Genomic DNA, 26,299 nt, shown 5'->3' with positions numbered 1-26,299 from the left:
AATATACAGAAAGCAGAATACTCTGTTATACCCATTTTTATAATATGCAACAAAAGAGACTAAATTTACAAGAAGTTGTAGTCCTAAAATGCAGTTAGTCAAAACCAAATTTTGAGATTTTTTTATTGGCTCTACAGATTACTTCTTTCCATTTTTCAGTGTGGCAAATGAGTTCCATCTCACTGTAGAATAGTTTCTCAAGAAAGCTGGAAAAGCCTTATAGTCACAATAATTTGAAAACTAGACTGGATAATTGCCCTGTGCTCCTTGTGATTTAGCTCTGAAGCTCATATTTCCAGAATTATGTGCTAGCACACTAGGACTGCCCCTCCCAAATCCCTGCACAGGATTCTGTGGTCTCCCAGGATAACCCTCAAAGGAAGTAGAGAGGAAGAATCCCAGTATCTTACTTTATTCTTACAAATACATAAACTATCCTAAAAAAAAAAGGCTGCCAAAAACAGCATGGAAGAAGGCTGCTGCTCTTTACATATTTCATTCCACATACTAACATTTATCTCCCAGGTGGTACACACAATTTGCTACTTCCAACCAAAACCAAACAGTAAACTCTCCTATCTCACCTCTTTCTGACAACTACTCAGTAATAAGCCACAAATTATTTCTTCAAAATGCAAAAAGCTTGATGATAATTTGCATCAAAAAGCTCAGTGCGATTTTTGGCAAATTAATTCATTGATTAAGACATCACCACAAGAACATGAATTAAATATGTGGATAAATACCTTGGGTTTTGCTTTGCTGAAGATGAAAACTCTGTGTATCCATTTGAATGCATCACCACGGTATCAGGAAAGCAGAAATATTGTAAATAGAGTCCCTGAAAACATTTAATGAACAGAGACTCTAATATATTATTTCAGGATTTTTACATTATTTCCAGGTTGTAATTAGTGTTGATGTTAAATATATTTGTTTTTAAAATGCTACTATGGAGCAGCACACTTTCATGGTCATGTTTTGACATGTACGTACAGCCAGCCATTATGCCACAAGTTGGCTGGTTATTTAACCTGTCATAACACAAACCTTGAAAGAGAGGCAAAGAAATCTTTCCCACTTTATCAGTTAAGATATTTCAGTTCTTATGAATAATTGATGCTGTAAGTAATTACTAACACTGAAAATAAAAAGATGAAATGCCTGACTGGTGTGTTAGACCAATGACCCAATGCAGTGAAACAGGCTGTCACAGCCCATTAATGGGAATGAAATGCTGCTTTTGGAGACCGTATTTACTTGTCCAACTCAAGCAGCTCATTGAGATTTGGGTTTGTTTTTTTTTTTAATTTTTAGATCTATCACCTCTTTCAGATTAAAGTCCCACGTAAGAACATAAAAGTATTAAGTGAAGATGTTGCTGTATTGAGTTTTTCTATCTTAAATGTGCATTCTGTACAGTGCTGCATGCCACACACAGCATGTTTCCCCTTAGAAATCCATCCTTGTTATTGTTTGTGACCAGTACACTTAGTCATTATCTCATTAAAAGTAATCAGTCATCTAGATAACAGGGGAAAAAAAAAAAAAAATCATTGACAGCAATATTGCTTATCCTCAGTTATACCACAGGCTGCAACAAGTTAATTTGTGCTAGAGCTTGCCTAGGCACAAGCTGAAGGCATGTACCTGTGCAGAAGTCCTGTCTTGGAGTACTTGCTGCCCTCAACCCCAGGTTATTCAGTACATATGATGAAAACTAATTGTGTATATATGAGAAGATTTCTACTCACCAGAGACAATACATTTTGAAAGCAAGAAAGGAATATGAAACTGAGCCTAAAAATAGCAATGGAATAAATGTACGAGGGAGGTCAGCCTTGCTGGGCCATGACCTGGGCTATGAAGGCCCAAGTCTTCCCAGAGCCAAAACCCAAGACCTGCAGTGCTGCTTTAGCTTTGTCACCACCTATAGATCCCATTTTTCCTTCACCCTCTGTTTTGTACAATTTACCAAACTGCCTATTTCTGCCTAACAGAGTGGACTGAGATTTTTTAGTTCGTTTTTTTAAATGTGATCTCTGTACCCCAACACCACTTGCAGTAACATCTCTCTTTGCTAAGAAATTTATTAATATCTTCAAGGAATATTCTGCTATAGCCACAGCACAGTTTACAATTGCTACTAAACCCCATTTGATACAAAATGTCAGTAATGCTTTTATCTTCTTAGCATCTGTAAATGTCTTCTTTCCACTTGAAATTTCATAAGCTATTTTAAGAATATTATGGTTATTTGCTTTCTAACACTGCAGCGTAGGCGTTTAGATCCAATTTCATGTTCTTTTCTGCTTTCTAATTTTGCTGCCTGAAGCATATTTACTAATGTATGCATGTTCCCTACCAGAATGGGAGAAAAACTGGTCATTCTGCCAAAACTCTACCAGCAATGCCAGAATCAGTTGGGTGGTGCTGCTCATACGTAAAACTATCAAACTGACATTTTATATGACATCAGATCTCAGGACCACCATCTCATAAAATGAAGAATAATCTGCACCTGTTGTTGAATCAGTATTTCTGTCAAACTGCAAACTAGACCACCCAAGATTTTACAAGAGTGACCTGTTCTCCTTAATTGCCAACAGTTTCCCTTATTGACTACATAACAGTGCTTTAGGCTCTCTTTTTCTACAAAATTTTGGCCTATGTCTTTTGTCTCTTGACAGTACCTGCAAGATATATTTATTACAAAGGAATAACATTGCAATCTCGCTGATGGTAGTGGGTTGGAGAAGATGTCACGGCTGTCAGTATTCTTCTCCGAGGGAGTACACCTTTGTGTAGAGTTTATAATTATCTCATCTATTTTATATGGTTTAACAACTGTGAACGTAACTGGTTTCTCCCATACACATTCATACTACCCATGTTTAATCCAAAGCCTCAAACCTTTTAACACTCAGGCTTTCCTACTATTATTCATGTTTTTGTCACTTTGCCATTAGGTTATTACAACAAATCCTGCATGGGCAAACATCATTAAAACTTTCTGAAGTTAAGATTTTACACAAAGTCTGTGCCTGCTTCCTAAGACTACCTTGGCAGAAAGATGTGGTGCAAAGTACCTTGATGAAGAAGTATATGAATATGTACAATCTGCAATCTGCATTGCCTGCTTATTCACTTCCCAGTGAAATTTAAGATTTTGGACTTAAAATATGCAAACTTTAAAATACACATCAAGAGCATTACATACTTAAAGTAAGTTCTCTTGCCATTCATAATTCATTCTCAACTAGTCAGAACTAAAATAGACAGTTTTGTTAGCTTTCAGATCATGAGGCAAAGCACATTTTCCCACTTGGTTTTAGAGAAAGGCTGAGATGTAACTCAGACAGCACAGTGACTCTAAAAGAGAAAGACAACAAAAGCCCAGACCCCAAGTGTTATTGTTTGAATATAATGAGAAGAACGGCATTGAGACTGCTTCGGAAAAAAAAAAAACAACCAACACCTAAAACTATATATAAACATCTAAATAGAAAAGTCATGACCAAAAAGAGAAGCACTTGAGCATTATTCTGTCCTCACTCCTACCACATAAAAGCAGCTTGCTGATGATACAGGTGGCAGGATGGCGCTTCCCGACTCCAGCATGCTGACTGATGAAACATCTAACACAGCGCACAGGCAGAGCATATCACCCATTTCCTGGTCAGATGTCTCACTGGTTTAACCTACAAATAACATGCTTTCCACCATTAGACAAACTGTCCATTGCCTGGCAACCAACAAAACACCTCGTGAAACAACAACAAAATGAGAAAGTCCCAGTGTCCTCCCACCAGCTAGGAACACATCTGCTGGAGTCACTTAATTTGGTGGCTGACACCTTCCCCAAGCTCAGGTCCCACAGGTCAGAGTGTAGTTTCTGAGAATGGGTTTGGGATATTCTGGGGCTTTGTTTTTCTGTTCCTAGTAGATCATTGTACTCTTAGGCTGCAGGCCTGAATAACACCAGCAGCATAAAAGCCCAGGCCACCAAAAACCACAGTGTTGAGATTTGAGACATTGAGCCAAAAGTAGAAGAGGAGAGAAGAGTCAGAGGAAGTGAGAAAGGAAAATAAAAAAGATTTTACTGTTCACTTTCCGTATATGTGCAATGCTAAACTGCTGCAAGTAGCTGCCAGGGATTATGACGAAGCTGTAGGCCAAAGCAGCCTTCATGATTTAGCCTTTCCAGTTCTCAGGGGCAATTGAATGAATCACAGCTGGTGCTGGTAGCTGCACTCGCTTCAACACATGCCTTAGGTACCCTTGCAATATCTGCTCTCATTTACTTTTGCAAACATGCAGGACAGCATGCCAACATGACTCCAGGGAGAAGGTGGGATACAGATTTACCTTTAATAATACAAGCCTCTACCTCCCTTTCAGACAGTCAAAAACAGTATCCATATCCACAAGGCTACTGATGACACACTAACTATAAGAGACCCCAGGTGTGATTCAGGTTGACCTTCATGAATGGCTTTATGAGTCAAGGAAGGGGGTAGAGAAGGCCACCAAAGAATCCCTGGTGACAGTGATACCTAAGAGACTCCACAAATCTTCAGAGGCTTAATCCTGAGTTAGCTGCACACTGGCCTAACGACATGGCACTAGCAATGCAGGTGCTACTGAAGACATCATGAAATCTGCCACACCAACCAGAGGACTGCAGATAATGGCAAAAATCCAATAATGAGCTACCATGACTTGCAATAAAACAAAGTATTGTCCTCCCTGTTGATAAAGAACCACACAAAAAAGCACCACATAAACCCATCCTGTCCACATCCTGTCAACAATGCCCAAAGAGCTGCGGAAACTTAGCAGAGTCCATTATCTAATGTACTTGTTGCACAGAAAGATACTGACTGAGAATCTTACAAACAGCACCTCCCAAATTGCACAGCTGGCTGTCATCTTCCCCTGAACTGGGCAGGTGAAGAATGGTGGCAATTAGTGATGACCACTTTCCAAGTGACCAGGCAGCACTCTCCTTTGTACCCATTGCCTCGTGACAGCTAGTTACTGAACAAACAAAGGGCAAACAGAACATGGACCTCATTTCCACGATCACCACCATCCTGATCCTGAAATTCTCCTCTGAATGGCTCTCAGTTTTGGAACATGATACCCCATCATCAGCTATCCATGTTCTCACAAATGCAGAACACATTGTACCTCACAGCATAGTATGTAGCACAGCACAGATTCTGTCTTGTGCTACAACTTGTGCTTGATACAACTGTGCCAGCATTTGTATGACCATGATCAAACACAGACCCATGCTGCTGCATGTTACTGTCCCAGTGCCAAGACACAAATGACAGCAAATAACATATGGTATAATGCCTTTGTTTAGGTTCTTTTTCGAGGTCTGCATTCATCTCAGAATGTTTTTCTCTTTCATGGTAACAACTCAGAACTTCCCCAAGAACATTCCAGGATTATAGCCCAGACTACACAGAATATCACAGAATCGTCTAGGTTGGAAAAGACCTTGAAGATCATCTAGTCCAACCATTAACCTAACACTGACCATTCTCAACTACACCATATCTCTCAGCACTATGTAAACCTGACTCTTAAACACCTCCAGGGATGGGGACTCCACCGCCTCCCTGGGCAGACCATTCCAACACCTAACAACCCGTTCTGTAAAGAAATGCCTCCTAATATCTAGTCTAAACCTTCCCTGGCGCAACTTGAGGCCATTACCTCTTGTCTTATCGCTCATTACTTGGTTAAAGAGACTCATCCCCACCTCTCTGCAACCTCCTTTCAGGTAGTTGTAGAGGGCGATGAGGTCTCCCCTCAGCCTCCTCTTCTCCAGACTAAACAACCCCAGTTCCCTCAGCCGCTCCTCGTACGACATGTGCTCCACACCCTTCACCAGCTTCGTTGTCCTTCTCTGGACACGCTTGAGTAATTCAATGTCCTTTTTGTAGTGAGGGGCCCAAAACTGAACACAGTAATCGAGGTGCGGCCTCACCAGTGCCGAGTACAGGGGTAAGATCCCTTCCCTGTCCCTGCTGGCCATGCTATTTCTGATACAAGCCAGGATGCCATTGGCCTTCTTGGCCACCTGGGCACACTGCTGGCTCATGTTCAGCCGGCTGTCAATCAACACCCCCAGGTCCCTCTCTGACTGGCAGCTCTCCAGCCACTCCTCCCCAAGCCTGTAGCGCTGCTGGGGGTTGTTGTGGCCAAAGTGCAGCACCCGGCATTTGGCCTTATTGAAACTCCTACAGTTGGCCTTAGCCCATCGCTCCAGCCTGTCCAGATCTCTCTGCAGAGCCTCCCTCGAGCAGACCAACACTCCCACCCAACTTGGTGTCATCTGCAAACTTACTGAGGGTGCACTCGATCCCCTCATCTAGATCACCAATAAAGATGTTAAACAGGAGTGGCCCTAAGACCGAGCCCTGGGGGGCACCACTCGTGACCGGCTGCCAACCGGATGTAACTCCGTTCACCACAACTCTTTGGGCCCGGCCATCCAGCCAGTTTTTTACCCAGCAAAGCGTGTGCCCCTCCAAGCCGCAAGCAGTCAGTTTCACCAGGAGAATGCTGTGGGAAACGGTGTCAAAGGCCTTGCTAAAGTCAAGGTAAACAACATTCACAGCCTTTACCCTCATCCAATAAGTGGGTCACCCTGTCATACGAGATCTCCCAAGTCTCCCTTTCTCCGGACTAAACAACCCCAGTTCCCTCAGCTGCTCCTCATAAGACATGTGTGCTCCAGACCCTTCACCAGCTTCATTGCTCTTCTTTGGACATGCTCTAGCACCTCAGCATCTCTCTTGCAGTGAGGGGCCCAAAACTGAACACAGTATTGGAGGTGTGGCCTCACCAGTGCCGAGTACCAGGGGACAATCACTTCCCTAGTCCTGCTGGCCTCACTATTTCTGATACAAGCCAGGATGCTATTGGCCTTCTGGCCACCTGGGCACACTGCTGGCTTATATCCAGCCGGCTGTCAACCAACACCCCCAAGTCCTTTTCCACCAGGCAGTTTTCCAGCCACTCTTCCCCAAGCCTGTAGTGTTGCATGCGGTTGTTGTGATCCAAGTGCAGGACCCGGACCTAAGCCTTGTTGAACCTCATACAATTGGCTTCAACCCATCGATCCAACCTGTCCAGATCCCTCTGTAGAGTCTTCCTACCCTCAAGCAGATCAAACTCCTGTCCAGCTTGGTGTCATCTGCAAACTTACTGAGGGTGCATTCGATCCCCTCGTCCAGATCATTGATAAAGATATTAAACAGAACTGGTACCAATACTGAGCCCTGGGGAACTTGTGACTGGCTGGCAACTTGATTCAATTCCATTCACCAAAACTCTTTGGGCCCGGCCATCCAGACAGTTTTTCACCCTGCAAAGCGTACACCCATCCAAGCCATGAGCAGCCCGTTTCTCCAGGAGAATGCTGTGGGAAATGGTGTCAAAGGCTTTACTAAAGCCAAGGTAAACAACATCCACAGCCCTTCCCTCATCCACTAAGTGGGTCACCCTGTCGTAGAAGGAGATCATGTTTGTCAAGCAGGACTTGCCTTTCATAAACCCATGCTGACTGGGCCTGATCATCTGGTTGTCCTGTATGATGTGGCATGTGATGGCACTCAAGATGATCTGCTCCATAAAGTTCCCCAGCACCAAGATCAGACCGACAGGCCTGTAGTTCCCTGGATCCTCCTTCCGGCCTTTCTTGTAGATGGGTGTCACATTTGCTAACCTCCAGTCAACTGGGACCTCCCCAGTTAGCCAGAACTGCTGATAAATGATTGAAAGTGGCTCAGTGAGCACTTCTGCCAGCTCCCTCAGTACCCTTGGATAGATCCCAGCCCCATAGACTGGTATAGTAGGTCACTAACAATTTCCCCTTGGATTATGGGGGGCTTCATTTTGCTCCCTGTCCCTGTCTTCCAGCTCAGGGGGCTGGGTACCCAAAGAACAACTGGTCTTACTATTAAAGACTGAGGCAAAGAAGGTATTAAAAACCTCAGCCTTTTCCTCATCCTTTGTCACTATGCTTCCCCTGCATCCAGTAAAGGATGGAGATTCTCCTTAGCCCTCTTTTTGTTGCTAATGTATTTATAGAAACATTTTTTATTGCTTTTTATATCAGTAGCCACATTAAGTTCTATTTGGCCTTTGAGCCTTCTAATTTTCTCCCTGCATAACCTCACGACACCTTTGTAGTCCTCCTGAGTTGCCTGCTCCTTCTTCCAAAGGTCATAAACTCTCCTTTTCATCCTGAATTCCAGCCAAAGCTCTCTGTTCAACCAGGATGGTCTTCTTCCCCACTGGCTCATCTTTCAGCACATGGGGACAACCTGCTCCTGCACATTTAAGAATTCCTTCCTGAAGGATGTCCAGCCTCCCTGGACTACTTTACCCTCCAGGACTGCCTCCCAAGCAACTCTGTCAACCAGTCTCCTAAACAGGCCAAAGTCTGCCCTCTGGAAGTCCAAGGTAGCAGTTTTGCTGACCCCTCCTCTTACTTCTCCAAGAATCTAAAACTGTCATTTCATGATCACTATGCCCAAGATGGCCTCCAATCACATCACCCACAAGTCTTTCTCTGTTCTCAAACAACAGGTCCAGTGGGGCACCTTCCCTAGTTGGCTCACTCACCAGCTGTGTCAGGAAGTTATCTTCCACACACTCCAGGCACCTTCTAGACTGTTTCCTCTCTGCTGTATTGTATTTCCAGCAGACATCTGGTAAGTTGAAGTCCCCCATGAAGACACAGGCTAGTGATTGTAAGACTTCTCACAGCTGCTTATAGAATATTTTGTCTGCCTCTTCTTCTTGCTTGGGTGGTCTGTAACAAACTCCTATCATGATATCTGCCTTGTTGGTCTTCCCTCTGATTCTTACCCATAAACATTCAACCCTATTGTCACCATCATTAAGCTCTAGACAGTCAAAACACTCCCTAACATACAGGGCTATCCCATCGCCTCTCCTTCCTTGCCTATCTCTTCTGAAGATTTTATAGCTATCCACTGCAGCACTCCAGTTGTGCAAGCCATCTACTTCAGCATCAGTCACTTTCACTCCCGTTTCATTCTGCTCCTGGCTAGCGAAGCTTGAGAACATTGTCCTGACTTCCTTCAGTAACTATCTGTGAGATTCCTACCAGGGGCCAACTTTCCATGACTCTCGATAACAAAACTCTCCAATGGGCTGATGAGTCATGAAATAACTCTTGGCATAAAATAATGGTCTTCCACCAGAGGGCTTTTAATAAAAATAACCCACTGTGCTCCCAGTCTGGATTCCCTAGCAAAATTACATTTGATAATGACACCATTACCTGAAATACAGCTAAAACAAATCATAACAAACATATGTGATCATGACCAAAGACCCCTTCCCTCTAGACTCATCCAAGAAATCCAGCACACACTTTTTCATATTGTCTATTTACAGTTACCTACCCGAGCAGACAATTTGAGATTTCAGTACCGTACTTCCGCAACAGATGCAGATGGAGAGCTGCAGTTTTGCTCAGACTCTCTGCTTTGGGGACATGGCAGAAACGCTTTACTCTGTGTCTGATGAAGTGCTACTTGTCCTATCTAATGTCCTCCCCCAACCTCCACTGCCTTTCAAAAAATTTTACTTCTTTTAGAGCACATAAACAGAAAAGGTCAAGACTGCATCAAAAAGGAAGAAACAAACATTAGGGGATGAGTCTGCTTGACTGGGTACATGTCAGACTCGCAACCCACACCTCCGAAAAAAATGCTGTGTTCCTCAGACCATGCCATATTCCAAGGGCAAGCACTGAAAGCTCTTGTCTTGAAGCCAAGTCCATGTGCAAGCAAGCATGCTGAAAAGCAGATAAGACACCTGACTCTGACATAGTGGCCTGACTATTCAAGTGTCCACAAAGATAGGCTGGAGTTTCTTTTCCAACTTACTGGAATGTGCATGCTTTACATTATACCCTCAGCAGAGAGAAGAAAAAAAAAAAAAAAAAAAAAATCTATTTCTGCAAATTACTTGCAAATTTCTAACATTTCTTCCTTGCTTTCTTAAAAAGTTTTAAAAAAGCGTAGACTGCTTCAGAAAGTTTCTGAAATTAAAGGATATTCAACTTTGTAAACTTAGGATAACCATTACTTTAAACTTATATTCCACATTAGGTTACTAGAAGTGAAGATGAGGAGTATTCCTGCTGATTTTTCTTTTAAAAATCATTTTGGACAAGAAAAAAATAATTGAATTCTACTTGTTGTCCTACTAGTGTATTTTAAAAAAAAAATTACAAACAAGGATAACTTTTTGATTTTAAAAACACAGATACAAGACAAAAATTTATTCACCTTTTATAGGCTGGGTCTATACATGACCTTCATGTTAAGTGTGACCAGGAGAGCACATGGTTTAATGCAGGACTCTGTAGCGGTTATATGGCAGGAGTCCATATTAATAACCACAAACTGTCTTCTGTATAAACTATTTGGTAAATGAGAGCATGAGTTAGGAACATCAAGCCACACAATCTCTTCAGTGTGCAGACAAGACAGTTCTGCATTTGCTTCATGTGAGCTTCTGCTTGTGGTGGTCTGGTTTGGTTGAGAAGGACTGGCTGTTGGGGATGCAGCTACACAAGGTCATCTCCAGTATGTTCCACTCCCCACAACAGCCGATCACTTTTGAAGCAGCTGCTGGCCCAAACAGCTTTGCCTTTTCCTGCTCCCTCCTACTCCCTCAGGCTCATACAGAGTTTCCATTCCCAGTCTACCCTGTGGCTCTGCCCCCAGTCTCCCTAGATGAGTTCATGCCCATCTAGGAATATGCTCTTCTTTTCATTTGAAGTACAATATTATAGTTATCAACAATCTTACCAGCACTCTCCTATGATAAAATCTGGAAGAAGGGACGCTGGCCCAGATATAATCTATGTAGGACAATGGCAAAATTCACTAAAGCTTTCTCAGTTTTGGTACTCCTTTTATAAGTGACCTTTGTAGCCTAAACAGGCCATATAGGTTTCCTCTGTTTACAAGAGCTTTGCTGATTATTCAGGTATTCTTGCACATTTAAGTGAAAGATAAAGCCATTATTTTCTATATTTGGCCAGGAAAATGATGCATCAGACAAAAAATTCTTAAATTTTAGCATCAGCTGAGCCTTGGACTCTAGCTACTAGTTTTTTAAAGTATTCCAGGCAAACAATGCTACATGCTCTTTCAACCCTTCATGCACATATTGCTACAAAGTCCCTGAAAGATGGGGATGGCAAGTATTTCATTTTACCAAGTTACACTGTGTGCTAAGGCACACAGTGCAAACTACTCAAAGGCACACAGCAAGTCTGTGACACACATGGAGATCTAACCCAATTTGTCTTAACTCTCAGAGCTCTATTTGCAATTGCTGGATCATTCTTCTTCCTTAAAGGATGATTATTAAGGGATGAGATTATAAAAGACCAAACCTTAGCCTTCAGTCCAAATTCCTTTGACTTGTGGATTTCATCCAGACCCACAGAGTATTTAAATACATTTTTTTTTTCCCCACAATTTTTAAGTATCTCGTATGACTGGTAGGATATGGGAAAAGTTGCCCTCAGTCACTATACTGCACCATATACACTCGTTTAAAAATGTGTTTATCACTAACTTGACAGACTGTAAGAGCTTCAGCAGGCCAGCCTATAAAAACAGACATGTATGTATTTTCCAAAGCATGTCATTTCATAGGCCCTGTAGGCATTCCTGCGTCATGACCTTAAAATTTCTAGAAGTATTATAGATGAACGCTATCTGGTTTTACAGACATGCCAATAATTCTGACTAACATGCCTCTTTCATTTGTTTCACAGCTCCAGTGCCTAATTCTCCATTTTGCTATTAAAACAAGAGGTTACTTAGAAATCAAACCACTTGCATGAAGTATGTAGGATCTGACCAATAGAAAACAGCAGTCAAATAATAGTAATACATATTATCTTAGAAATCAAAACTACTGATCACCAAAAATATTTTTTTAAAATTGAGAACTATGATTAAACTTCCTTTCAATACAAACAGAAAAAAGTGACAGTTTTATATCCAGTGGCAAGTTTCATCTCGCAGTCTAACTGGAATTTGTTTGACTTTCCAATTACAGACTACAAAACTTCAACCTTCTTTCTACTCCCTAAAGTACAATCAGCTATATCTATTTGATTCCTCACTCCATAAACACAGAAACCAATGTCAAATATAAACTACACTAAGTTATCCTTAAATAACTTTAGAAATTATCTTTAGAAAACACTGCAACTGTCAAATCTCTAATACACAATTTGTGCAAGAAAAAGTACGAGGCTAGTTTTATAGAGAAAAAAACTTTACTACCTAAAAGGTACTCTAGAAAAAAACTCTAACATTGAGATGAAAGCTAAATTCATCCCTTCACCTAAAAAAAAAAAAAAAATAAAAAAGGGTAGTTCTACAGCTCTATAAACTGTTTTGTCCTAAAATGCAGAACACAAGTTAAACAGTCAGTTCCTAGCCAGAAGTAAATATAAAGCAGGGTTTCCGGAATGAATGCGTAAATCTTCTTGGCTCTGCCTTTACATTTTTAAAACAGTGCATGTGTTTATATTCTGACATTTGTACATTTTTCAAATGAAAACAAGCCAAAAGAATCAGAGAAATACTTTTCAGCAATAACCAGAGTTCAGCAGTAACTCCTATTACTCTCCCATTTTGGTTACAGTAACACATAACTGCCATAAGTGTAATAGCAATTATGTTTCCATTCTTGATACTTAGGAAGAAAGTATGCTGCCACAGAACCTGACCTGTCAATTTTAAATTAGTTTCAGCACAAACCATTCAAACACTGTAAACAAGAGTAATTTTGTTTTGTAAGTCATATACCAATTCCTAAAAAAAAAAAAAAAAAGCAATTAATAAGGGCTATTGCATGCTCTGTTGCTATTAATTGCTGTCAGTAGTAATCACGTCATTTCAAGAAAACTGATTGATTTCTTTTTGCCTTGGTTCATAGAAAAGTTTATACCAGTACATTATCCATCTGCTTGTTTGTACTGGCTTCTGAATTTGCTGAACAATTTCAATTAAATTTAATAATGAAGAAAGCCTCAAAGGAAAGAAGTTCCTATTAATTTGTGAAAATTAGTAGCTGATGCCAAACTAGTATCTACCATGAAGGAAAGGTCACATAAATTCAGTATTGGGCTGCCTCATTTGGCCTGCCAGCCAGCTAATCAGTATTAGACAGCTCTATACATCAGTACGAGATGGCTCTGAACCACACACTTGGGTGCTGTCCCTACCTGAACACTGTAATGTACTTTAAGTAATGTGCTTCCTGAATAAAACTAGATGTTGAAAGGGTATGATACACGCTCCATGTCATACACCAACTGGCTCTTTCAGACCATAAAACATGTTTTGTTTTGCTTTTACCCCAACTGAACGGAACACATATCAACCAGAGTATTGGAATAACTTCACAATGTGATTTTTACACTGTGATTTAAAGAAACAATATAGGCATGTGCCAGTTCGTATGGTCAGTGCCGTGCAGTCAGTTTTATTAGTTCTTCACAAGCAACTGCGTAATGGCTTCAGGAAATAAAACATCAAAACTTTAAAAAAATAAAATCCACTGAAGAGGAACTTGCAATAAACGTTGAAGGTGAGACATTGGATTGCAATGTACTGACTACCACAGCCAACTTCCTCAGAAGTAAAGTACAGAAAACTCTAGGCACATGAGAAGAACAAAAATAATTTCGCTCAGTGGCTGAATTCCCCCATTGCAGTGGTGCCCAGCCTGCCGGCGGGGGCCTCTACCACTGCCTGCCTGGACAGCTCCCGCCCGAGGGGAGGGACCACGCACCAGCTCCCCAAAAAGGGACCTTGGGTTTGTCACCTTCAAGCCAGAATAGATGACAAACGGCCTGCTTTATTAGGGAGAAGCGCTAACAGGCTCCTTAACCTGTAGGATTTCAGGACGTTTCTTTTTGAAGCTCATCTGCATGCTTTGTTCTGATTCTGTCAAGGATTCAGATGTTATAGTGGCAGAATTCTTCCAGAGTTTGACATAAAAACATTTTTCTAACATAAAAATATATGTGCCAGTAAGCACCCAATGAGGTACAGGCTGATACCAAGATCACTACAATGATCTAGATTCAAAAGAACTTGCCTCTTCTTCCGAAAGGCCCATACATGCACCTTACTTCAACTCACTCTCAGACTGTCTTCCATTATGTGGCATTACAGCTACAAAGATAGCGACTGTCATGATAGAATTGTAAATATCAACCTGTCTCCTTTCGATTGAGAAGTGTGATCACACACATTTCTGTGGTTTATCTTCCATTACTGTCAAGCAGAACTGCAAATAAGCCTTTATCTCAAAACAAGGCAAATGGATGTTAGCCGCTGATTGAGCTTCTGTAAAAATAGCAGATCAAGCAACCTTCTTAATTTCACATATTGCAAAAGGCAAAAGAAGGAAAACAAAACACTTGATACACTCTTAAAAGCAACAAAAGGTGAAAAACAGAAATGCTGTTACTGTCTTTTACACTCCTACTACCGTTTCTTTCTTTTTTTTTTTTTTAATCCAGTGCTTGAGAAAGATCCTTTAGAAAAAAAAAAAAAAAAAAAGATAGCTGAGATGAAAGAAGTAGGTTGCAACACATTGCTTTACTCTTGTGCTCCACAGAACCTTCCCAGAAAAACCCTCTCTTTGGCGGAAATGGATCAATGACATCCAATTTTGGCAGTAACATGAAAGTCAGGTCTTTCTAGCAGTATTTACAGAAGTTCACATTAAGAAACTTTACTCTAGAGGCTGTGCTACACTCCCAAAACTCCCCAAAAACAAAGTCAGAGAAAAGTCCAAATGCCTTCACGTTTGCATGGAAAGCATACCTTTCTCTCACAAGCTCCCCCTGTTCTTCGACTGACACTTCCGAAGCTCCCAAGACTTCCTTATACATCCCGAAACCTTCAACTGTGCTGAATGCAGTGACTTAAAGGATGGACTTAGAAACAGCATGACATTGTTTCTCTTCTTTTTTCAATTTTTTGAGGCCATAACCTGAAATAATTATAGATGGGCCATGTTCATATGACAGTATATTTCAGATAGACAGTAAACTAGGGTGCGCTTAAAACAGTGACTCCATTTTATTAGTGTTCCTAAGAAAGCATAACCAGAAGAGCAAATACTTCTTTTTGCATGGTGGATAATGGAAATGAATCTACATCTACACCCACCTCAACTGACAGCAGCAGCTACATTCCGGTAGAAGGACAAAACTGACAGATTAGCAAGGGAGACATGCAGATAAGTACTGCAGATAAATTTTTACCAAGAACTGAAGTTATTAGCATCTAAGAATAAATAACCATCTATCTTCTTTCAGACCAATTTTTTATATGTGTTTTGGCCATTAAGTAATATTTCCTGTAGGTTGAAGCAACAGGAAGGAAGGCAGGCTGTTAACTTTATATTTAAATTACCTCACAAATGCTTAAATAATGTAGTGGTGAAGGCTAGATCAGAGTTTCTCATGTTTTGAGTACCTATTAAAAACCAATAGAGACAGATAAATTATCAGCTAAAAGATGGCTTTTAGAGAAAGATGTCTGAACATTACTCAGAGGTATTGAACGAAATGGCTGGAAAGAGAAGACACTATGCATTAAAGACAGGGAAAAAAAACCCAACAGAAGATAAAATGATGACTGGTTCTAATACTAAAGAGACTCATGAAGAAGCAGATCTATAAAGGTACCAGATCCTAACTCCTCAATTTCAATAGAAACTAAGCATAACTGTAAATAAATAAATAAATAAACAAATCTGTCCCTCTAATGTTTAATAGTGTCTATTATTGAGAATCTGCAGTTTTTCAAAACTCATGATGAAAAAATGGTTTTATTAGAATGATAGAAGACATTGTAGATAAAGCCTTAAGAAAATTTTAACACGTCTATAGTACACATCTTAATTGTTTCTCACTGCGTGATGAGTATCACAAACACTGTTTTGGAAGAGAACAAGAAATCTCAGAATAATCCCAGCTCTGCACTGGACAAACTTTTTGCCATTAGAGCTCTTAACCATTGTTAATACAGGAGGAGTGTTTAAACATACTTACTAGCTTGTAGACATTAATTTGCAAGACCTTAAACAGCAAAGCTTAAAAATTTCTTGACCAACACCTATTTCAAGGACTTGGAACATCAGTCTGCACTTTTTAGCAAAGGCAATTACTGGCCTAATGATGGAGTTCCGTAAGCATCAATGAAAAGAAGTGTTACAGTTTCAGAGAGAAGATCCAAAAGGGAACAAGTTCAGTGGTGGAAAGTAATGAGAAACAAATTAGAAGTACCAGATCAGTGCAGTGACAATATATACTCATTTGTGGGGTCATCCAAAAAAAGGTTGTAACAATGCTGTCATGGACAGCTTGAGTTCAAGTTAATCTATACCCTGCAACAGTTACAAATGCCTTATAATTCATGGCAATAGATTTTATTTTTCACATTAGCATTACAAATCTATCATTAAAATCAGAACGGGAAAGCATACCAAACCTTTCAGCCTGTGCTCTCAGGCTAGCAAGTCTGAATGCTTACACTTGGTTCCAGCTTGTATGCATCCCAACACTGAGGATTCTGTACATCTTTTATTTATAGTCTATACTGAGGCTTTGCAAGGAATGTTTTCTTTCCAGTGTTGGGCAAGGATTTCTTCTCTTCCTGGTATGTTTTACAATACATGTCTGCTAAAAAGTTATACTATGAAGAGACTAACGCTATTTATAAAAACACATTTTACATCTGCATCACAGGGATTCAGAAGGGGTTGATGCTGTTATAAAGATCTTTATACAAGCAGGATGGTATCTGGAACAACTGAGCAGGAAAGATCACGTTACTTCTCCTCCTTTCAAAATCTATTTTATACAGTAATTTTCTAGTCCCTCCATTAAGGAAGTCTTCATAATATTTACTAATTGGCCCTTTCAGACCAGCTTTACAAAAACCACTTTAGTCAAATAACTGGAACAGTATGTGTAAGAAAGCTGTTCCCATTATCAGCTTTTACCTGCCCAAGCTCTCAGCTTCAAATTCTTGCTCTGATGATTTTTTCTTAATATTAATATCATTAAGCAGAGCAATTTAAGAGGCAAACGTACAAGTGAAAAACACTTTCTGTTGTTACAGCATGTTTTTTTACCACTCTACCTTCCATTATTCAGAGTGTTATAGTACAATAAGGCAAGGCTGACTAAATTAAAGTTTGGATTTTTTTGTATTGTTTCATTCCTTATAATTTCCTCATTTTATCTGTGGTCTGTAAATTACTTTTCTAAGCAGTAATGCTTAAAAGGATGCCTTTTATAGAAAGGATGGCAAACTGCCATATGCCTGTTGTTCAGTTCACTATGTGGATACCGTTTGTGCCTACAACCTGCGTTTTACTCCCATGCACTTCAGACACCCTTGCCTCCCTACATGCCCCTTCATTTCAGATCTCACACTTTTTTATGTGACATGGTATCATTTAAAATGCTGAATGAGGCACTGGACATTTGATTAACATCATCTTTTTGATGTAGCCCCAAAACTGTATGTCTTCTAGGTTACTTGCTGTATCAATTTAAATCTGGGTTCATATATTACGCATGAATAGAAATTCTGCGTGAGTACCTCTACTATGTTTATCACCAAATGCACAAAAACTTGAAATAGAGCTTTTCAAACAAAAACCAGAATTGATAAACATGAAGCCTTTCTTCAAGGAACAATGTAATAACATCTGTCAATTAGAAAAGTAACAAATGAAGAGAAAACAAAGGACACTCAAAGCCAAAGATCACTCTCTTCAACAACATCTTGTTTAGTACTATGACTGAAAACTGACGTATAGAACAAAAACGTATTCTATTTAAAAAAATTAAATAAAAAACAAAGTTTGCAATTACTTGTCCTGATCAAAATTCACAGTAAGAACATCCTGTTCAGTTCCATGAAGTAAACAGGTTATTATTCCTACCCAGCAAGTGAAAGGGTTAGCATGAAAGGGTTCCCCAAAAGGATAAGGGTTTTCAGTATAAAACTTCTACATAAAGCTATCTAGAGTTAACTGTGTCATCATTCAATGTCCCAAAGAAAAGGAAAAAAAAAGTATCTATTTCCTTTAGAATTCTCATAAGACTGCAATCAAACAATACCATAATTGATGGATGTTTACAGTAATAATATCTACTTATAGATGTACATATTGCTTTTAACAGATTTACCTAGCACGTAGTAACTCAGGCACACATGGACTTAATGTTTTATGCACTCACACCCATATAACAACCTACAGTATAAAAAAAGACTATGTGATAAATGTATCACCCCTAGTAAGATCACCTCTTTTTCTTCTGATTCATGTACATCAATACCTATTCCAGCAGCAGAGAATACTGAGCCATTTTAAATGGCTCTTTTTTTTTCAAAGCCTTCTCCCTTCTTCATTCACTTTTTAAAAATCACTCACCTTTTTAAAGCACAGACCTTCTCTATAATTACACTCACCTGAGGCTCTAAAGAAGCGCTCAAACCCATGTGGGAATAGTTTTTCCTATAGCATGACATTGAGGCATTCCTATTAAAATAATTGTTGGTGAAATAACCACTGTGGTTTTTATTGAGCACTAAAGAAAGGGACATTTCACAAAGTGTTTGTTATGTACTATTCAGTATTTCATTTTTGCATCAGCACCAGAACCATCTTAACTCTCTGTGAAGACTGCAAGCTGTACCCTCATGCCTATTGACTTTCTTGATGTCAACGCCTACTGTTGTTTTTTGAAACACAAAATGGTTGAGGACAATCTGGATTCTCCATGAAAAACTTGAGTTGCAACTTTCATTAGAATACATGCTCATTAGAATATAAGTGTTATGAGTCTCCAGACATGGTAATATGACAGATGACCGTGTCAAAATATTTAAAAGATCTCTCAGCATCAGATGACCAAATTCGCATTCATACAATGCATTGACCACTAATTTTAGTTTAAGTTTGCATTTATGCACTTCTGAAATACATTTATAAGCCAAAAAAAAATGTCCAAAGAAAATTCAGGACATAAATTTGGGATGTATACATGAGGAGAGCAGGGCTATATCTGGGTAGAGAAAATAAGAGCAGAGAATTTAATGCTCTCCCTCTCACATGTGCTCTCTATTCCTTCATCTTCCTCCCCTTACTTTAGTTCTGTCCCTCCTCCTTCCTCTTACCTTTGCATTTTCCTTACCACATGCTGACTCCTCCTTTTCTGCCTTTATGTCCTGCCTTCCACCTTGCCTTCTTGTTTCTTTTATCACTGTCCCGACAAATGAGATTTCCCAATCTAGAGGTCATCTTTGATACTGGAAAACCAGAAGCGGGGCAGCAGCCTGTACCTTGATTAATCTGTACCTTATGACCTAAACACGTGATTTCCAAACCATATGTTCCAGATTTACAGGAGTAGCTAAGATCCATAAATCTGCAGAGATTTGACTATTTAAGGTATATTTCCCTCAGACTGAGGATTCTCACTGGACAGAACTAGAGAACAGAATGCAATGCTTTTGCATAAGAGATTGGGGCTAAATCCTGAGACACATATGAATTAAACCGAGCTTAAGTTACTGACAGATGCATGAAGCATCTCTGTGCAGGTTACAAACGCTAGGCCATGATGTTGTTTTTTATAACTTCGATAGGAGTAAATTCTCAAAACGGGCACTTTCTTAGTGTCCATGGATACATCTTTATTCTGTTCACTAAAAAAAAAAAAAAAAGTAATTGTTTTTTCATTCATGTAAATGCATAAACAGGAGTAAAATGGGGAACAAAAACATGGTGAAGTTTCTTTGAGAACCAAATTCAGCAAGTGACACAAAACTCCTAGAGTACTCTTGATGAAGCCATTCTTCCTTTAAAACAGACATGATACATGCAAGAAACAGAGTGGTGGTGTGCAAATGTTAGTACTGACACTGTTTATACCTCATCATTCATAATGCAATCATTACAAACTCATGCCAACAAAATTTTATGTCTTCCTCTATTTACTGAATTAATAATGCTGTTCTCTTTTTCTGAGCTGAGCAGTCAGCCAAAATCAGTTTCAAGTTGTTTCTTTAGAGAAAAAGAAGCTGGAGATAAATTCAAATGTTCTTGGTATATTTCTACTACTTTTCTATCCTGTTGCTCTTAACTGTCTCCTGCTTCTCTTAAATGTACAGACACAAACTTTAACAAAATAATAGCCAGCAGGGACACCTTCACTCATGCATGCTTTTATTTTGAGTGGGGATACATACATACTTTTGAGTGGAGGCTGATGTCATTTCAACGAAATTCTTAATACAAACATACTTTTTCTTTAAAAAGTGGTTATAGCAAAAGTATGCTTTTCATCTACAATCACAAATACATGCATGTCTGAGAGGGAACAATACTCATTACTACAAAGACTACTAAATGCTACCCATTACAAGTTCACATTTCTAGTTGCTTATAACTTTCTCAAACTAAGTTTTTGGATGGCAATTCTCCTAAACTGAATAAAACACCTGGGTCAGATTAAGGGATTTAAAAAAAAAATAAAAACAAAACAAAGACTAAACGGCCAACTTGTTCAGGTTTGCTTTCTAAAATAACTCTTAGGAGAAAGAAAACGTAGTTTGTTCCTGTCAAAAATACCAGAAACTGTTATTTCAAAAAGCTCTATTATTCTGAAGATTTACAACAAGGATTTAAAGATTTGTGGGTTTGTGACTGCGTATACCACCAGATAAGAGCAGCCAGTAGCCATCCCCTGACCTCCAAGGCCCACTGAACCAGCAAGGCACCCATCAATGTGGCTAAAATTCTGTTCCTTCCCAGAAGCTTTCTTTTTCCCCAAAACCCATCCCGAATGGTCTCTTAAACGTGCTATGCTCTGAACCACAGCAGAGAGAGTCTGGAAAAGTGCAAGGAGATACAGCCCAAAGCCTTGCCAAGGAGTGCACCAACAACACCATGCTCACACGTTCTCAAGGGACTCGCCTGTAACTGGAAACTTCTCTTTTCCTAATTGCATCCACAGTAAGGCTGCTCCAGCCTGGGTCTTACTTTGTTTGTCTGTACAACCATACAAATAATGCATCATAATCCAGATTTTCATTTGAATATACACATTTTTAAGAAATTCACATTTTTCTATATGGTTCCTGATTTAATTATATCCTACTACAACCTATACATAATTTTATATTGCCCTCTTATTGACACCTTCCACTGCTCTATCATTGCATGACAACCTGCAGGAAGGTTATGAACCGTTCAGTGCTTTCTGGTTTTGTTTAATTTCAGGAAGAAAACTATAACTAAGGTTAACAGAACTGATGAACTACTTTATCATCACAAAGCTGGCATGGATGTGGTTGTGTGCAAAGTTTTCTCCGATGCTCTGGTTTCTACAATTTAGCTATTTTTTCTAAATTTGTATGAATGTATGTAAAGCAATTCAGACTGAATAAAGGCACTAAAATAAAGACGTGCCTTTAACATTGATATTGTAAGATAGCATACATGTTTTACCTAAGCAGTATTATCGGAGCATAATCATTGAGTAAAGCAGAGATAGATATGTGCATTTTCTAGCTCAAGTTTTCAAGGAAGGAACTCAAAGCAACCAACACACCAATAGAAGCACACAGGGAAGGAGAGGGACAGCTGTAGCATTTTCCTTCTAAAATACTTCACTATTTTGAGAAAAAACACCAAAACAAATCAAATTAAAACTAAAGAACCACATAGTAAACAGGCTACAGGAAACCAAATACAGCACTGCAATTTTTGAGTTTAAAGAACATCAATGTTACCTCTAAAAACATCTGTAAAAATTCATATTAAGGTTAGATGAAATATGAACTTTTAGCTATAGCAAATATTTTTAAACAGCTGTTATAAATGATATGGGTTATTACCCATCGAAATAAGTTGCACATTGACATCTAAGCGATAATGTAAAGAAAAAAGCACAGTCATCTGTAAAAGAACAGATAACTTAATGAGCATTTTCAAATTTTACAGACACAGTACAATAAATACACACTTCAAACCTTCAAAAAGTTAGAAGAATTTGCCAAAAAGGGGCTCATTTTAATGTACATGTCCTATTCAATTTAGTAATTGCTATTAGCATTAGTAGGAATTAGCTGTGGTCACTGATTAACGCTAAAACACCCATGTAGGACAACTTAATATATATATATCAAAAAACCCCAAACAACTAGAAGACCTAAAAATCATTCCCAGATTAAGCAGTGTGTTCAGAAGAGGATAATCTAAATGCTTTGAACCTAAAGAATGTATTTCAGAGATCACTTTAACTCCAGGTGCCCATTCAGAACTATGACACCAATACAACAAAGTTTTTCCTCCAGACAAGGTAACTGCTTTTACCTTTACCTGATTTCTGCAGCTGATGTAATGGACACAGCAGAGGACCTGGATAAAGTTTAATTCATGGTTCACATATGACTCTTAATCCTGAGTATAGATGTTTTTCTTTTTTTCTTTTAAACACAGCTTATACCTCAGCTCGTCATTTCTGAAACAGGATAATGCTGATGTACCTTCCAAAATGTACGTCAAGGACAAAACTAATACTGACAAACAGTTCACTGCAGTGAACTCTACAGTGCTCGTAGGTATTTAGAAACACGTACTGGGGGTGGAGGTTGGAGACAATAGCATTTACAAGGAGCTCTCAAAAATGTCCTATTTGAATTAATTTAAGGAATAATGTCAGCTGGACGTTTCAAGTGTACTGCTTTAACAAAGAAAAGATACCACCACCAGGTCTGCGCTCCTTCCCAGAGGTTTTTATTTTACATTTGCTTATAAACTTTTCCAATTTGTTTCCTCTCCTGCATGAAAGCAGTAGACAAACAGGGCAAATTGACTACACAGAAGCAGTTTGATTATTCATAAAGGCAAAAGAAAAAAATGAAAAGAGAAAAAAAATTCCCCCCCAATGTAAGTTCAAGAATTGCTACTTACAGAAGCAGAAAGCAAAAGCATAAAAGAAATATGCTTTTAATTGGTGTTTAAACCCATTAAACAATGATTTGAATACAAGACATTATGCCTTCAGTTATTAACAAAAGGCTGAGTGGATGCTCTGTTATGTTACCTTAAAAGAATACACATTCAGGGTAGATGTAAAATTTGAATTTAAATACACACTCCTGCACAATACACAGATACACAAGCACACCATTAATAATAATTTACTAAAACTTACTTATTCACCTTCCACATGGTTTCACAAGTATTTCTGGTTTTGTTACTTTTAATTATTAATTACTCCAACTGACAGAAATTACAAGCTATAATACAATTAAACTCTTAAAATATATTAGGCTTAAAAATGTGATATTTTAAAGGGTTTTGTCAAATGCATAAATCAATTAGTTAAACTAAGTAATTCTAGCAAGTCCCTTAATGAGAATATTGACCATAATGGCTTTCCTTCTTCATGATCACAACAAAAAGAATATCAAGAGAATCTTGCTTACAGGTATTCATTAGCAAATCTTAGAAAGCTTCTTAAAACACCCTGTAAAGTTTTACATATGTAACACATACACGCTAATAAATCAAGCTACATTTCTGCGTTTCCCTCCACACAACATTCCAGTTCTCCATTCACCAATTAGTCTGTTTAGTGTTATAATAATTCATGTTTGAAAACCACATCTAGTGTTAGCGAATTAAGATAACAATTTTGTTCTTCCACATTACCACCATCTCAGTTTTCAAAGACAGCAAATTTCCAGATTTTCACTAATCTCACATAATCAGAGTTAGCGTTCAAAATTACCACATAAGTCTGCAGAATCCGATTGACAGATTCAAATTCTCATTAAATACATGTGGTATAGCTGTGAAGAACAGATGAAAAGAATGGCAACTGTCTTACAGTTTAACATAAAGCATTTAGAAAACTTAGCGAGTTCTTAAACATCTACATTTTTTCCTGATAAGAATACACAGAAGACATTATTTTTAAAACTCCACTGATACTCATCTAGCAAACAGCTGGCTCCTTTACTCCACTAAGCAAATGTACCTCCAGCGTGACCTGGAAGGATGAATACTTCAATGATCTGGTAAGATATACTTCAATTTCAAGCTGTTCTCAAAAAGAATAAGCTAATGATAAAGACGCTTGGACGCCTTCTCTTCTCCATCTAACCTTACTGACTGACCTCTGAGCATCTCACCATACTGACTGAGCCTTTGGTTAGCCTGCTCACGACACAAAGACAAACCGCTACACACCCTTCAGAGACAGCTACTACCCGTCCTGTAAATCAGACCAGATGATGGATTGACATGTCTCTAAATAAAGCCTTGTCAGCCACACAAAGATAAGGTAGTGCAGATAGGTGTTACCCTCAGACACAAAGATACTGCATATGTTCTTTGCTGTCTTCACAGCTACGCTTGCTCCATAGGCCCTTCCACCATGCAGAAAATTTCATCCTGGCTTTCAAGATGAAATTAGGTTTTAAATTGTGCTCTGCTTTTTGGAACACACGTAAGCACATCTATGTAAAATGCTTAGTCAAGCGCGTAAATACAGCAACATGCCCATGAGAGGTGTTTCCTAAGGTAGACGTACCACTGGACTAATTACAAAATGTAGATTTGCTCTCTTGTGCTCTGGTAAAAAGGCAACATACAGATCTTCTGTTGGGAATATTACAGGCCTACACGCTACAGGCGACCCAGCTGTAGACAGGCGATACCTGTGTGCCCAACACCCGGCACTGCTGAACAAACGGGAAAAGCCCGGGGGGTTAAAGTTTGCAGCGGCAGCCGGGAAACCTCCCGCGGGCTCCGTTGTTCGGCATCAACGCACCGGGGCAGCTGCCCGCGGTGCAGCGCGGAGGCCGCCTCCTCCCGTGCCCGCTCCAGCCGCCGCGGCCAACGCGCTCCTCGCGTCCCCGGCTCCCCGCCGCTCACCGGCCCCGCACGACCCACGGCTACCGGGGCTGGGGCCGGGGCCCGTGCGCGGCCACACCGCCCTCCCGCTGCCCGGGGCCGCCCCTCACCCCGCCGCGAGGCCGCTGAAGCGGGGGTCCCGTCCCTTCCCTTCCCTTCCCTTCCCTTCCCTTCCCTTCCCTCCCCGCCCCAGCTGCCCACCTGAGCCCGGGCAGCCGCGGGAGCCGCCCCCGCCCTGCCCGCCCCTTCCCCCCGGGGCCAGGCGAGGCGGGGGGCCCTTACCCGGGAACTGCTCCTCGTCCTCGCCGCTCTCGGAGTCGGTCTGCATGGGCTCCTCGGCGAAGTTGACCCCGCGGGCGTCGGGGGGGGCCCGGCGCGGCGGCTGGCTGCCCCTGTCATGGCCGGGCGCGGGGGTCCCCGCCTTGCGGCCGCTCGGCTCCTTCTCCGCCGCCGCCTTGGCCGCCGCCGCCTCCTCTTTGAGGCGCCCGAAGTACTGGAGGGCGAACTCCAGCAGGTCCCCGGGCTGGCTCCGCAGCACCTCCACCGTGAAGCCCTGCAGCAGCTCCGTCAGCCCCGCCGGGATGGAGATGCTCATGCCGGGGCCGGCCGTGGGGGCGCAGCCTGGCCGGGAAGGGGGAGGGAGAGGGGAAGGGGAGAGGAGGAGGAGCGGGGAGAGCCCGCGGCCGGGGCCGGGGGTTCGCAGCCCGGGGACGAGGCGCGCCCGGCGGATCGCCCGTGGGCAACGGGAAAGGGGCGGGCGGCGGCGCAGGTGGGAGCGGGCGGGGGCGGACCCGCGGCGGGCAGCGGCTCGCTGGCAGCGGCGGCCGCAGCGCCTCGCTCCGCTTCGCCCCACGCTTGGCGCGGCGGCGGCGGCGGCAGCCCCGTCCGTGACTGAAGCCTCCCCGCCCCCGCCGCCTCCTCCCCCCGCGCCGGGGGAACCTCGCGCACATGTGACCCGGGAAACCATGACAACCTCCCGCCGGGGACTGCGGCCCGCAGCGCGCCCCCGCCCGCGCCGCGGGAGGGAGGGAGGGAAGGAAAGAGGAGAGGGAAGGAAAGAGGGGAGGGAGGGAAAGCGGCCTGCCCGGCCGCGGACCCCCGGCGGGGCGGAGGGAGCCCCCCGGGGGCGGGCAGGTAGCCCTGGCAGCTGGCGGGGTGCTGTTAGCCCCCCCCGGCCCGCCGCCGGGCTCTCCTCGCGCCCCCTTCCCCTGCCGGGCCGCCGCCTCCGGGCGCCGCGGCC

At 41.2% G+C, this 26,299-nt stretch overlaps 1 protein-coding gene across 2 annotated transcripts in view; it reads right to left on the bottom strand.

The window, feature by feature from the left end:
• Positions 1-25,797, bottom strand: part of PRKAR2B (protein kinase cAMP-dependent type II regulatory subunit beta) — a 92,777-nt gene extending 66,980 nt beyond the window's left edge. For both annotated transcript variants that reach the window (XR_012629135.1, XM_074869974.1), the window contains exon 1: positions 25,342-25,797. Coding sequence is in view for 1 of the 2 variants with exons in the window: in XM_074869974.1 (XP_074726075.1) it covers positions 25,342-25,654 (313 nt within the window). In the remaining variant the exon portion in view is untranslated. The remainder of the gene's footprint in view (positions 1-25,341) is intronic.
• Between the last annotated feature and the right edge of the window lie 502 nt (positions 25,798-26,299).

This window comes from Strix uralensis, chromosome 5 (genome assembly GCF_047716275.1).
Source record: "Strix uralensis isolate ZFMK-TIS-50842 chromosome 5, bStrUra1, whole genome shotgun sequence".
In the NCBI taxonomy this organism is placed as follows: domain Eukaryota; kingdom Metazoa; phylum Chordata; class Aves; order Strigiformes; family Strigidae; genus Strix; species Strix uralensis.
This window is presented reverse-complemented; position numbering and strand designations above follow the sequence as displayed.